Genomic DNA, 16018 nt, shown 5'->3' with positions numbered 1-16018 from the left:
CATCAACTATTGATCATACTAAAACTGTTCAGAAACCAGTGCCATTATTTCTTCTATATACTCCATAGGTAGTAACAGTGTTGCAAATAAAAATCCACATACACCTACATGTATATATAAACCCAGTACATGGACCAGTGCAGGTAGACAACAGAATGAGGGCTCGAAATTAACATTGTCCCAGTGTCAAATGACACTAAATTATCAGCTCGGGACGTTTTGGGACAATTTCGGGGCAACTGGAAAATTCTGACACCGTCCACGTCATTTAGGAAAGCGATCCATCCACTAAGGTGTACATGCATCCAGTGTTTCGAGCCTTGTCTAGATGTTGTGATACTGATAGTCACAGGTATCAGCGTTAATAGCTTACCCTGTCTCATCACTTCAGATGGATATGACATCTGGGATGATTCTGATGTCTCTGTTATCTTACCTGATCTTGGATACATCAGTAGATAAAAGCCACACAGTGTATAATGTACCCAGCGGTGTGGCCTTTCGGCTTTGCTAATATTTTTCCTGGCAAGTAGAGGTCTTCCGGGGTCCCTGCGGTATTGTTTTGATTTATTTCTGTCCTATTGCATTTGCATGAGGACCCACGTTTGCTTAAATACCCATTGAAATGGCCAGATATGATACCAAATCTTCAGAAATGCGCAGTATAAAAATACACAAAAACCTGAAAAATGTCCTGTATAAAAATATCATTTCTAGTAGCAGTAGTACAGTTTCTGAGGCCTGGTGTATCTCATTGGCCCTGAGCCATGACACCCCCTCCCCCCTGAGTCCCCATGTAATTACTCGTAGGAACAGGGACACTCCATACATGTACCAAGGGATAAACCATCAATGAAACAGGGAGGGTATCAAAAAAGGTTATTACAGATTTTCTATAGAAAATTTAATGTGCAGAATTATTTATTCCAAACTTTTACTATGGGTCTAACACTTGATGCTGAAAAACAGGATTCTTTTCCAGCAAGTGTTCATAATAACATATTATTAGTATGAAGTTTTATGCTTATTATACATGATATATTATGGCAAAGCCTGGCAAATTACCTACAATCATCAAAGCTCCAAATACCAACATTTGCCACCTCTAACAAATTGGCCTCTATATTTTAGACCTTATCCATGTTTACCAATGGAATATTGTCACAGTTATTGAGACTATAGTTTACAATATATTGATGATGTCGGCATTTTCTGTGGTACAGTAACCTTGAGCGATCATGGCCTGACCATTCTTACGTGCCGTGCTACCGGCACGCATTCATGATATTGTATTGATCTACGCAGAGCTGTTGCCAGCATTCACTGAGGAACAACTCTTTCACATTGTTGTAGACAGGGCTCAAAATACTTCTTTCTGCATATACCTGCACTGGTGCAGGTAACTTTGAAAATTACCTGCACCAGACAAATTTTATCTACACTACTCAGACTAAAAAGTACATGTATGGATCATACTAAAAACTGTTCAAAAACCATTGCCATTATTTTTTCTATACTCCATAAGTAGAAACAGTCAATGTTGCAAATAAAAATCCACATACACCTACATATATTATATATATAAACCAGAAACCCAGTACATGGACCAATGCAGGTTAGGGGCAGGTACACAGAATCAGGGCTCGAAATTAACATTGTCCCAGTGTCAAATGACACTAAATTTTCAGCTTGGGACAATTTGAATTACGTTTTGGGACAACTTCGGGCAATTGGAAAATTCTGAGACCATCCACGTCATTTAGGAACACAATCCATCCACTAAGGTGTATGCTTCCAGTGTTTTGAGCCCTGTCTAGATGTTGTTATGCTGATAGTCACAGGTATCAGCGTTAATAGCTTACCCTGTCTCATCACTTCAGATGGATATGACATCTGGGATGATTCTGATGTCTCTGTTATCTTACCTGATCTTGGATACAGCAGTAGATAAAAGCCACACAGTGTATAATGTACCCAGCGGTGTGGCCTTTCGGCTTTGCTAATATTTTTCCTGGCAAGTAGAGGTCTTCCGGGGTCCCTGCGGTATTGTTTTGATTTATTTCTGTCCTATTGCATTTGCATGAAGACCCACGTTTGTTTAAATACCCATTGAAATGGCCAGATATGATACCAAATCTTCAGAAATGCGCAATATAAAAATACACAAAAACCTGAAAAATGTCCTGTATAAAAATATCATTTTTATTACATATACCTGTGTCAAATTGTATCCAAATAATCTTTTTCCAACTAGGAATGTCTTTTTGGCATCATATATGCATTTTATATATAAGATTTGATTTTCATGTGAAAAATATTCCACAATACTTGTTGCAACATTTTTGTTTCAGCTTCAGTAAAAAAAAACAGTTGCCCCCATAATAACTTAAATTTTGTGCAAAATCACCATCCATACGATCTGACGACATAATCACAAGGGTAAAACACAGGTCAAATTCACCATTATGATTAGTCCTATTAATCATTATATTAATCATACAAATTACCCGTCTGCCTCAGAAAGACTATTCCACCCATTCAGGCTGTTGCTATGTCAGTAATGTGGAGTCTTAATTGATTTATTGAGCTCATGAGATAACATCTTAATGCAACCCTGATTTGCAAATCATGTCAATTAATCAACACCAATATACTACTAAATATCTAGATAGAACATCTATGGGTATCAAAGAGACTACATGTATATTTGCTGGTATGTTCCATTTTTAAAGACAAGAAACGATTTAACAAGTGTGTATGTGATATGCAGTTCCTTCCATTTAATTTAAATGATAAGCTACTGGTCTATGTTTAAAAAAAAATTGTATAAACATTGCACCAAATATCAATCTATCTATATATAATCCATATTATTGTTTATGCAGTTTTTGCATGTTGTAATGTCCAACTGTAATTAATAGCCTCGACCCCTACTAGTACTTGGCAAGCAATGCTTGAACCCATAAAAAAAAATATTGTACTTATATAGTTTGAAAATCCTGTAAGTAGCCTATTGCACAAGTTGGCTTGCAAACAGGACTAGCTTCTATGGATCGAGAACTTTGACCAAAAAAAAAAGTCAAAATCGATTATTCCTCTTATAACAAACTTGACAAAAAGCCAACTTGTCTGACACCGGTACAATTGAACAGCAGACATTTTTGGCACAAAAATACTGTACAATCTCTAGTCGCCTGCATATGACAGCAAGCTTGTCATGCTTGCAGCAGGGCTCGAAATAGTGGGTGCATGTGCACCTTAGTGCACCCAAATTTGGAGCTGTGCACCCAATCTATTTCTCTGGGTGCACCAGTGCACCCAAATATTTTTGTAGGTTTACATTTTAGATGTTAAATGTAGTATACAACATCTTCTTAAAATCTCAAGTGTCAGAAAAATAATAAAATCATTGTTTTAGTACTTTTCTTTAGAAATGAAACATAATTTGTTTTTGCTGACATTCTATATTAATTTCATTTTATACATGTATGGTGCACCCAAAAAATTTTGTGCACCCAATTTTTTAGGTTGGGTGCACCAGTGCTCCTATTCCCAAAAATGAATTTCGAGCCCTGTTGCAGTCAAGTTCATGTAAGGACATAAGGACATTCCAAGATACACAATTACCAGGTAATGGCCACAGCGGTACCAAATATATCAATAAGCAGCTTTCAGCGCGTATAACAAGTTTACTTTGGGCTGCACGCTGAGATCATTCTTGACCTTAACTACATCTATACGGCATGATTCATACGTGCACGTTACCGGTATTGACTAGCTAATGCATTCCTGGCAAAATGTCAGCAACTGCTGTGAACATACACTGTGAACATGGCCAAATTACTTTTCTACACAATCTAGAATATAAAGCTGACATTAAATGGGTTAATTTCTGCACTACAATTTCTTTTCTTTGGGTAGGAAACAAAGAGAACGTAAAAACACCAAACAGGTGTTCTTTCACAATTCTACTTTGTCTAGACCAAGGTTACCAGACTAGGATAATGAAGTCATCTGTCGTCAGACTGATCATAATTGCTTGTATCGTGGTGCTTTCCCAGGGGAAATTCGTAACCTACCCAGAGGACAGAGCTGTTCCCAATGATCTATATGCAGTGCCTGTTACTGTGTGTCACAGGCCAAGAATCGGAGACACAATGTTTAACACAATGCTTTTCTACAACATTCTGTGTCACTTCCAAATTGGTAGACACTTTAAACCAACCAATTTTATCTAGGTACTATAACAACAAAGATAAAAGTGAACACGATTTTTTTTCTGGCAATAAAGCTAAACAGTGAACACAATTTTTTTCTGGCAAAAATATGGATGTGTTCAATTCCAATGGAAAATGATCAATCCAGAGTAGTTTAAGAACCATGAATCATTATTGAAAATATAATACAAAATAAACAAGCAACTGATCAAAACCTCTGAAGACAAGTGTACCTTGTATGTATATAAATATCTTGAGTGCTGTTAATGTATAAGTTAATGTACACAATGTAGATAAACTGTAGATAATACATCTGGTTTTAGTTAAGTAAACTAGATAAATTACAGTGTGATGACACCTTAAATATCAGCTGGCAGCAATTAATCAATTATACAATAAGGCTGTTTACTGTTTTATTATACTGGGAACAATTCTGAATGGATATCCAAAATGGGTATGAACAAAGCTGAATAAACAACAGGTAATCCAACCACACACTATTTGCACCACACCTACATAATTGGCAGCCCACCTGAGTCACCTGTATTCAGGTGTAACAAAGGTGTAGACATCACCTATGGAACATGTCCCATTGTTATGCCTGTAAATCTATTTTCATGGTGTCATAACTGTCGTGAATTTGGCGTTCGTGATGTTGGGATGGTGTTTTGGTGTCTTACGTGCCAAAAATGGGCACAAATGTATGCAAACTGGGCAGCAGGCCACCGGTCCCAGGCACTTCCAAATAAAAACATTGCGCAGTAGCCTGCCACATTCGCACCCACACGCACGCACAAGTGTAAGATAGAAATCTGCACTCACAAGAACGTGTCCGCCGGCCCTATAATGAGGACTTCCCACTTGAAAACATCGGAGTCGTCTATGAGTCCGGCGGAGAAACCCTCGACCGGACTTTTGCTCAGGTCTGTGGGAATGAGAAGGGGACAGGAAACACAGACATTTGTCATTTCAGCAAGTGCACTCACCACGCATTGTCCCTGAAAACATTCCAATCAGTTTTTCTACCCATATATCCCTCCACTGCGACGATTCTCGGTCAGATTTTACACATATCGATGTACCAGTTCATATTATAGCTGTTAGTGTAGAAGATTTCGCCGAAATCTGAGAAATTTTCGCTGATTTCGGTCAGACGTCAACACTAGAAGTGGAATTCACCCGGATATGCTTACACACACACACAACGTCGAGCTCACTTTTGACAAAGTTTTTTTCCAGAACCGAGAGAACATCGGTGTTAGAAGTACCTGCAAGCTGTTTCCCAAGCAGAAGAGCGGCCTGTGCCTCTGACATGGACGGAAACTATAGCGTAGAGACGTCAAAATACAAAAGAAAACTGCAAAGACACAGAGAAACTCTCTTCTCTCCACACCTCAGCTGCTCGGACTCCTACACCACTATCTGCGCATGCGCATTCCAGAATATTGGGCCAATTTTACCCATCATGCAATCTCAATGGACCCGTCCACTATGTTCATGGGGAACATAAACTTTTGTAAAATTAAGTTCAAGGCCACATTGACTTGATTTTGTGAAAAATATTGCACCAATACCGATTGACAAAATCTGTTGTACTACATGTAACTCTGATAGACTTTGGGGAACTGCTCTTGACAGCATTCATAATTTCTGCAGGGCTCTTAAATTTTGCAAATGCATCGATAGGTCTGAGTTACCATTCAATGCATTAAAATTTGTAATAAAAATGTTGTATGAATCTATGATAGTCAACTTTTGCAGTTGCTTTCCCATTATCATTTTATTGCCTCACATAATACTAATGCAATGAAAAGAAGTTGCACACAACACTCCTTTGTTCATATCAAATCTTACAATACTAGTACATTAATTCCATATTGTACAATCTTATGTCATAAAGAAATATTATAATCAATCAAATTCAAAAACTCAAACTCCTTGTTCTGCATTTCAGTAGAAAAATAGTTTTTAATAGACCTCCATATTTCACAACACAGCAAAATGTACAAACATAAGCCTTCGAGCAGCCAATACAACCAACTTGTAACTGTAATATAATTTACAATTTACATGCATGTGCAGGGCTAGTCTAATAGTATCTAGTACAGATCTAGATTTCAACCAACCATTGGATTTTACCTATTATGTGCAATAACTGCACCATATGTACACTATGTGACATAGCAAACAACCAGCACTAGCTGCAAAAACATAATTTATTGTACACACATCTTGAGAACATATTTGCCACTGTGCAAGTAAGAGTTCTACTACTGTTATTTCAGTAAGAAACAAAAATATTAAACACATCATTGCCTACAGGCAAGTGAAAGTTATTAGGAGGACATACATTACAATTTTTAATGTTTATTTTGTTATCACATTCTTGCAGTTAGCCCTCGGGCATGAATTTGCAATAAACTTTGAAATGTAAACACAATTCCTTTGCAGATTAGACTTGTACTAATTCTATTTCCTTTCTTTTATTATTGCTATTTTTTAAAATCTATCATAGCATGGTGTCTTCTCAGACATGATGTCTGCTGTGATACTCTTTGCAGCTTTACTCTCAAAGCACCAAAGAGACTTAGGTCCTCCCAAAAGTAAAGGTAGATGTGTTGTCGAAGACGGGAGTAGAGTTCTCAGATGTCTTCATGGCTGTCTTGAGGAATCTTGACGTGATTTCAGCACTTTAGGTGTGCAGACACTGGCAGTCATGGACCACAATGGAGTTGTAACTTGTTGAATCAAACTATCTCAGTGGTTTCACCTGTAAAATAACAAAAATTGCATAACAGCATGAACCCACAGGATACATAGGCAAATGGCAGGCTGCCATCAAGCCTCAGCATCAGTGTGCAAGTACATCTAACCCTCAGACGATGGGGAACAAGTGATGTTTAACTGGACAGTGAGTGTATAAGTGTGTGAGTAGAATATCTAACTGTCTTCAGCAAAATGAAAAGACTGAATGACTGAATGACTTGTACATGTACTAGATCCCTTTATCTTCAGTACATACTTGTTTAAGAAAGCTCTTTCTACACATCATCCACTGACACCTATACAAAATGTTCCATGGTCAGCATTGTATTTTAATTATCATTTTTTCTTAAAATACATTAGCTCACTTCCCATGGGGGATATCAAAAAAGAAAGTTTCTTTTGCTTAACTAAACTGCAGACAAGCAGAGATACATGTACAAAATGTACTACCTTGGCAATGAACATCACCACTGCAGTCGAGACAAAGTCTTCTCTAGCCATGGTTTCATCATAAACTACACTGCCAAAAGCCTAAAGAGACAAAATCAAAGGGTTAGCAAATATCATTGAAAGCTTTTGACTCAAAAGTCATGCAATGGACATACACATGTACATCTACTATGAAGCTTGTATGTTTATACATACAACTTGGATATCATCGAATATGATATGCAATGCAGACACATGACTGCTATTGGAAGCTACTTTGGTATTACAAAAGTATAGGTTTACACAGGGTTGGATCAAATTTTTGTTTATGGCAACTGAAACCATTATCTACAAAGTAATCTTAATGCTTGATTTGAGTGGTTTCAAATTGTTTCTAAATGTGAGTGATCCTTTGTATTATATACATATACATTTATTAAAAGAGAGGGAAGGTCAGTACATGTACAATATATCTACTAGTATACTACTCACATTATCCAAGGCAATAGCCAGAGCATCTGGTCTGAGTTTTGAAGCCCCTTCCAGGACACTGGAAAACAATTGGCAAATTCTGAATTATCAACAGTCAGACGTTAAATCAATGATCTATGTCTGAATGAATGGAAATGTCCAGTAGTCATAGTATATCAGACCATCAGTTATGAAAGGCAACAGTGAATACCCTTAGGTCAGTGCATGTCTGTATATCTGAAAGCGGAACTGTTTTTATCCTATTATCTTCTCAAAGACTCAAACATACCTTTTAGGGTCATCCTTAGTGACATTCATGGCAGAATTGAGCTGGTTCAACACCGTGTCACACAGCTCCTTGTCAACTTCCTTTTTGTGTGAAGTGTCCAGAACAGTAAACAGCCCATCTGCCTCTGCATAGAAGTCTAATATGGACAACAAGAAAACATTAAAACAACAAGGTTCAGATTATTTGAATATGACAATTTGCAGAATGAGATTTTAAATTGTAGAAAATTCTCAGATAGAATTTTGGGAGTGATTAGCCCAGGCATACAAAAAATGTATATTAAATATATTTCTACTTGATAAAATCTATATGAATATCCGGAAAATAGATGGAGGCCTGGCAAACCCCGTCTCATTTTCTTTTTTTTTTATTTCATTTTTTTCTAGTCCATTTTACATAAACACACTTTGACACATAACATAAAGAAACAAGAGTTCCACGATCTCATACCTTCGCCAAAAGATGTTAACCCTTGCGTGTGACGAATTCTACAATTTTAATCATTGATTTTGTAAATAAGAGCCTCATTTGCATGGATTATATCAGTTGATCATATTCTCCACCCAATGACAGCCTTATCATAACAAAGAGGCTATTATAGCACTTCCTCATAAATTATGCAAATGGTGTCATGATTTGAATAAATTATGTTTATTAATGTTCACCTTCACTTAACTTCCAAATGTAGCAAGTATGAAATTCGGGGTGCAGCAGTTACAACTATGGAATTATAAGAATTTGCCATTAATTATGCAAATTAGGTCCTCATTTACATAATCTATATCCTCAGATGTTTTTCTCGTTCTCAAGTAGATGTCACAGCTGTTTCATAGTTCTATTATCGAACAAATCAGATTTATAGAATTTCCTCATTAATTATGCAAATTAGCTCCTGATTTGCATAATTGCCATCTGATTATGTCAAACATCACTTCAACTACCTACATACCAAAAATCACGACAATACGTCAACCGGTTCTTGAGTTATCGTCCTTCAATTTTTTTTCAACAAATGCCCCTGCAGTTCCAGAACAAGGCGCTAGGGGACCCAAACTCATGTCACTTCTTCCCTACCCCAAGAGCTATCTACCAACCAAAATTCGTGACCCTAGCATGTCCAGAACATGAGATATCAAAACCGGAAGTTCAGCTGCAGTACCTAGCAAAGCCGCCAGGGGGCCCAAAATCTAATCATTTCTAGGTCTAATGAAGTCCTACCTACCTACCAAGTTTCATTCCAATCCATCCACTGCTTCTCGAGTTATCTTGCTAAACCACACACACACACACAAACACACCCACCCACACACACACACACAGACAAACGCTACTGAAAACATAACCTTCTTGGCGAAGGTAAAAACAGTAAGAAAGAAAAACCTAATCCACACATCCATCCTACAATAATATAAAGGAAATAAATATCTAAAATCATTGTACATGAAAACAAATTACGATAGAGTTACTACAATAGTAAAAGTATGACAAAGTCTCATCTCGTATTAGCCACACAGTGATTTACATAATCACCCTTGCTTACTCCCAAAAGAAAAGTGTGAAATGTGTATAACACTTATGGAGATCCTAACAAAACAAGCAAACAAACAAACGTTGTCACTCTTACAAACCTAAGAAAATGAAGCAGGTCATGACCCCAGAGTGGAAGATGTCATATGGGATGACCTCGTTCTCATAGCAGAGGAGTTTCTTCAGCAGTAGCTCTGACATCTCACTGGGCACCTCCCTGGTAGAAAAAAATCATTCACAAACTTAAAAATAAGGAAAATGATACAGTCATCACACAATTGGCCATAACAATTAAAATAGATATCATAGCTTATCATCAACTAATCTGTTACAATTAGGCATTTATGATTATCTCAATTGCAAAGCTCCCACGTACATATGTACACAGACTTCGTGCATTTAGCAGATTATATTGTTGAAGATTCTGAGAACATAAAATGATTGCTATGTACAGCTGCCCCCTAGTGTTTCAGTATTAAAGTGCAACAAAACAAACTTTGGTGGTACTGTATCATGTAATGGTGGTCTAACAGATAAATGATGAGAAAATTTAAAGCTACCTGAGGATCTTCGTAAGCAGCTCTGTAAATAGATCACCCTTCAGACCAGCTTTGCTTTTTGCATCTGAGAATGAAAAAGAAAACAAAGCTCTGCATATAGGAACAAGAACGTTAACTAATCTATGTGTAATATCATATTGTCCTCATTTGGCTATACAGTACTAGAGTTGACATTTCAAGATGCATTTGATCTAATTCAGTTCAAAATTGGAACAACAAATTAATTCAAGCTTGATCTCAAAACAAAATGTGCAGTTCTTTTTGAATGGTAATGATGACATGTAAGAGACAGGTGGAATTATAACATGTACATGGTGTAGGTTTCGTGAGCTATAAAGTTATCTGCTTTAGGTGTCGGTGAAGGTTAGACATTCAGGTAATAAAATATGCCAAAAGCAGTTACTCAAGCAACTGGATATGATTTTGGAAATGGTCCAACGTTTCAAGGTTGTATCCACTACCTTTCGTCAGTGACGCTAAGAGACTGTAGGAGAATTGCAGGTTTATAAGCACAAACTATTGATTGATATGCAAATAAGTGAAGACAAATTTGCTTTAGTCTAGACTGACTTTTTGGTGCACTGAGGATCTGATAGGCCAGCATCATGTTGGACTCGAAGGCAGGCCGACTGTGGTGGGTCAGCAGTAGCTCCTGGTGTGCCTTGGCTACTTTGTTGCTGCCTGGCTTGTTGTCTGCTGAGTCAAAACTGGAGGAACAGAACACAGGAGATAAAATATAACGATATTCCAACCTTATTTCACAATAAAACATTCTGGTTCATTTTGAGATTTTTTTATCCCTTAAAAGCTTGGGTACGTACAGTTGAATGCCCAGTTGAATCACAAGCCTCAGAGACGTACAGAGACGTACAGTTGAATCACATGTTTATCGAGCTAAGCTGGGTCACGGGAATAGGAGAGTTTCCCGTGCGGGAACTGTGCCACGGAGGGGGAGAGATTCCCGCTTACGGGAATCTCTCCACCTAGCAGTGCCGAGTCCCGCACGGGAACTTCACCACTCAGGGCTGCCACGGAGGTTGAGAATTTCCCACAATACGGGAATCTCTCCACCTAGAAAGACTAAGTCCCGTACGGGAACTTCACCACTCAGGGCTGACCGTGCGCGCACGTGTTTTGGGGCCGATATACGGACGGGAATGTCACCATATTATACGAACGGGAATTGGACCATTTTAGTGGACATTTCGCGTACGGGAAATTCACCAGCAGTGACAAATAATGTCCGTCCGCGGACGCCGTACGGGAACATCACGGCCGATATACAGACGGGAACTTCTCCACACAAACGGGAATTGGACCATTTTGGTCGACATTTGTCGCACGGGAAATTCACCAGTTGTACTACAGGTGCAACCAATTTTTTATTGAACCGGCTGGAATCAAAACAACGCCCCTAGCTTGGTTTGAAGCAAAATTCTAAAAACGTCGAGTGATCGACGTAATCACGAGTGCGTCTTCTATGGACATTTCTGTGCTGTAATAATAGTCTTGAAACTCGGTAGAACACACACACATATGAAAAAGCCTGTTATACTACGGTACAAAAAAATGTCCGAAGAAGACACAATCGCAATTACGAGTAAGTCTTATACGAACAGTGCTGTTGATAGCGTAGTTGATAACGCTAACGACAACCGGCTCCTCGACAACGAACACAAAATGTTCGTCCTCAAATTAAAACATAATGATGTGTGTCAAACTCACGCTATACAAATGACTTAGCGAGCGGCTTAGACTTTACGGCTATTCCCCTATTCTCATACATGTACATGCTAATAGTCAGGACGCTAGAACTAGTACCGGGGTAGAAAAATATGGCGGACATAAACAAAACGACGCTATCCCGTCATACATTATAATGACGCTAGAGTGTTACGGTTGTAGCAAAAATAAAAACCTTGTTCGGTATTTCAGATTCAATCCCTGCGTATGTGTTGTGGGTTGCCATTTACTCATATTTTCCTTGAAATATATACATTTCCAGCAAGCTGAGGCTGGGGGTTTCTTAATCATACCGTTTGCGTTTCGAGTTTTGTTAGTCCTCGTACGCGTACTTTGTTGCGTACTTTGTTCTGTAGCGCTGATTTCCTTTTGCAAGGACGTTATAGCCTCGTTGGAATAACGATTCTTTTTTGTACCGATAAAAGACCGTAAGTTTAGTCTTGCTGATATCCGGCTCCTGAACAGTAAACACAAATCATGCGTCCTCACAACGTGCCCAGGCCCAACCTGGTTACAATGCAACGATGTACTAGTGCATCAACAGTTATTTTCATACTTGTCCGGCCGGGACGCTGAAAAGATGGCGACCATAAACAAAATGACGCTATCCCGTCATGCATTATAGTATATCAGCTTGGCGCGAGACCCGAGTGTTACAGTAGTAGTCTACACGACTTTGGTGATTCATATAACGAAATCAGACAGCTTTAATTTCTCTTTCAGATTTAGGTAGTGTAAGGCAAAAGCTTGTCATTCTTGTTTTCATTTTCAGATTCAAGTCGTCAGGATCAAGGTTAAGACCGTGTTGGGTAACACCGTTCGCCCAAGGACATTATACACATCTGTGTATAATGTCCTTGGTTCGCCGAATAATTTTTTAAAATCCGTTTTTCATTTTTACGTTGGTTTCTCAGTTATAACGTTTGCTTTTTTCAGTTTTGTTCCACTTTTGACTTATCTGTGTCGTTGATTTCCTTTTTGCTACAACGTTCATGTTCCTCATCAGTTTACTAACATCCGATTTTAAAAGTAACAGTTACCAACTAACAGTCCATCACAACTTTCAGACAAGTTACGTTCAATCTAAGATAAAATTGCTGAGTATGTTACTCTAAGTGATTACACATGATACTATATATCCGTGTTCGGTAGTTATTTTTTTTTCAATTTTGATGAATTTTACAGATTTACGAGCCGAAAGATTTGCGGCGGTGGGGACGCCAGGTTTCCCCGCCAATAACACAACACCGGATGCAGTGTCAAGTTGGAGATTACAGTGATTTCTTCGTGGCACATGCTTAAATAGAACCTGTATAATTACATATTTGTATTTATGTTTTAAAATGGTTGCAGTCGTAGATAGTGATGTTATATGTTGTTGTTATACGGGAACAAACATGGCCGCCGTTGAACTTCTATTGTTCTGCCGAAACAACTGATGCTATACCGCCATGCATTGCGAACCATACTCAAGGCTGTTGGACCGGATTTACAGTTTCTAGACGATTTCTTGAGCCGTCGGACACCCTAAGGTAAGGCCGGAGTGCTACAATTCCGCTAAGAGAAGTACTGTATGTCGAAAATCTCACATCGATGAACAAAGATTTCCAGCCGTCTTCCCATAGAATTTTGGGCATATTGTTAGTTGCCTCTTCAAAAATTTATGGGGTAGACACTGTAGTATTCAAAATGTAAATTTTGACCCTGAAAATATAGTTTTACACTTTTGCAACGGAGTTGCTTTTTTAAACCCTTATTTAACCCTGAAAAGTACAGTATGTAACAGTACACCTCTTCGGCGTGAGCCGCTTTTCAAGAGTTCAAGGGGAGGTGGGTCAGGGGTATAATGCTTCGGTTTCAGTTACAACTAGAGTTCCACGATCTCATACCTTCGCCAAATGATGTTAGCCTTTATAAATAAGAAATATACTAATCACCCTGATTATGCAAATAGGATCCTCGATTGCATGAATTATATCAGTCTGTTGATCATTAAGTCTTCATTTGCATAATCGATATTTGCCTGTGTTTTCTCGTTCTTAATAACATGTTACAAGCTTGAACTTCCTATCATGGAATGCAGCTGATTTATAGAATTTCCTCATTAATTATGCAAATTACATCAATATTTGCATAATTGTAATATCATTATGTCAAGCATCACTTCAGCTACCTACATACCAAAAATCACGATGATCCATCAATCGGTTCTTGAGTTATCCTCTTTTAAACATTTGTCCTTTAAACCCCCTGCAGTTCTAGAGCAAGCAACTAGGGGGCTCAAACTCATGTCACTTCATCCCCAGCACAAGAGCTACCTGCCATTCAAATTTCGTCACCCTAGCATGTCTGGATCATGAGATATCAAAACCGGAAGTTCAGCTGCAGTACCATGACAAGCCGCCAGGGGGCCCAAAATCTAATCATTTTGAGGTCTCATCAAGACCTACCCACCTACCAAATATCAAGATAATCCATCTAAGCTTTCTCGAGTTATGCTGTTGACAGACAGACAGACAGACAGACACACACACACACACATACACGAACGCCTCTGAAAACATAACCTTCTTGGCGAAGGTAATAATCAGTCATAGAAATACAATATAAATGCATACAATACAAGTTCATACAAAATTCAAACATTATTTCGATTCATATCTTATTGCTATCAGTATCGATATCCAAGTTTCATTTCACAAATTAAAGTCATTCTAAGTGACTCGACGCAGTCGGTTTTTAAAAGCTGCAACTGATGTGGGGTCCTTCCAGCCCAGTCGATTCCGTACTTCAGCCGACGGCGTTCTGTGCGGGGCTCCCAGCAGCAGTCTCCCGGCCCTGTTCTGCATCCGTTGCAGTTTTTGTAGATCCTGCTCTGGTGCAGTGTCCCAAACAGTGCTTGCGTAGTTTACGTTATATATGGTCAAAAATACTGCTGTACAAGGTAATGTCATTTCAAGTTAGTTTGGAAACAGATACATCGCTAAAATGATGAGAAAGAAACAAAGTCGGATATGATCACTTATGAGTTCTACGAATGAATAAAAGTCTTGCAGTAGAAATTGCAAAATTGCACGTCCTTTGCACTTCTAGGCTTTGTTTATAATCTGGCACCCAAAACAGAACGCGTGTGGACAAATCTTAAGCTTATCATCTTTATCTAGTCTTTTCACAATGTAAATTTTGGACCCGAACAATATTTTTTTTACACTTTTTCAACGAACAGAGTCAAATGCCTTTTTGAAATCGACAAAACATAAGTAATGGCGTTTGTTTTCGGTGAGGTATTTGCTTAGCAGGGAATCCATAATAAATACTTGTAAAGTCGTCGTTTGTGCCAAATCGATTTGTAAATCCGGCATGATTAGGGGAGGCAAGTTTGTGCTCGTCCAGAAAAGTTGTTAGACGTGTGTTTAGTATTGACATAGATAATTTGCCACAACTTGTAACTGATATCCCCCTACAATTACCGGGGTCATCTTTTATCCCGCCTTATGATAGCCTGGGACCCTGGGTACCATCCGGATTGAGATCCGCTACGCTAGAAAAAGCGGAGCAAAATCCGGATTGAACCAAGGCTAGCTGTATAATAGGAAATGTAGATGTTTCCATCATACATGTGAGTCATTATGTCACCAAAAATAACGTTAGTTGTTACATCGTGTATATGAAGGAACAAGTCAGTTAGTAAACCAATATTATTGTTCCGAACTACTAGAGTGTTCCAACACGAAAGGAAGCCGTCAACAACATCCAACAGCAAAAGCATGATACAACACAAACGAATGACATCTCACTGGTTTTATGTTAGTAGTAACCTTAGATGTAAGATCGTGCCAGACTTGGTTGTGTTAGTAACGGCAACAATAACGCGAAGGCAACAGGTTGGAATAAAAATAAATGAAGTAGGTCTGATTCCTTTTTCCCTCCAAGATCCAACCGATAGTCTCTTGTGACAGGCCTGGTCTCGTAGCGATACCTGAAAAAACGTACGACTGACATGAATTCTACGGCGC

The 16018-nt window shown here is 38.5% G+C and overlaps 2 protein-coding genes across 2 annotated transcripts in view; both read right to left on the bottom strand.

The window, feature by feature from the left end:
• The window catches only part of LOC109466216 (ubiquitin-conjugating enzyme E2 G1-like), a 13583-nt gene extending 7920 nt beyond the window's left edge, over positions 1-5663 (bottom strand). Inside the window, exons 1-2 of the mRNA XM_019763886.1 lie at positions 5486-5663; positions 5040-5142 (exon numbers count right to left, since the gene is read on the bottom strand). Of these exons, the coding sequence (XP_019619445.1) occupies positions 5040-5142; positions 5486-5531 (149 nt within the window). The 5' untranslated portion in view covers positions 5532-5663. The remainder of the gene's footprint in view (positions 1-5039; positions 5143-5485) is intronic.
• A 361-nt stretch (positions 5664-6024) lies between these two features.
• Positions 6025-16018, bottom strand: part of LOC109468150 (tubulin polyglutamylase complex subunit 1-like) — a 12312-nt gene continuing 2318 nt past the window's right edge. Inside the window, exons 3-9 of the mRNA XM_019766397.1 lie at positions 10830-10966; positions 10260-10323; positions 9801-9916; positions 8173-8308; positions 7905-7962; positions 7434-7514; positions 6025-6987 (exon numbers count right to left, since the gene is read on the bottom strand). Of these exons, the coding sequence (XP_019621956.1) occupies positions 6970-6987; positions 7434-7514; positions 7905-7962; positions 8173-8308; positions 9801-9916; positions 10260-10323; positions 10830-10966 (610 nt within the window). The 3' untranslated portion in view covers positions 6025-6969. The remainder of the gene's footprint in view (positions 6988-7433; positions 7515-7904; positions 7963-8172; positions 8309-9800; positions 9917-10259; positions 10324-10829; positions 10967-16018) is intronic.

Source organism: Branchiostoma belcheri, unplaced genomic scaffold (assembly GCF_001625305.1).
Source record: "Branchiostoma belcheri isolate BF01 breed outbred unplaced genomic scaffold, Haploidv18h27 scaffold1, whole genome shotgun sequence".
In the NCBI taxonomy this organism is placed as follows: Eukaryota; Metazoa; Chordata; class Leptocardii; order Amphioxiformes; family Branchiostomatidae; genus Branchiostoma; species Branchiostoma belcheri.
Note: the sequence above shows the minus strand (reverse complement) of the source record. Positions and strands in the feature narration are given on the sequence as shown.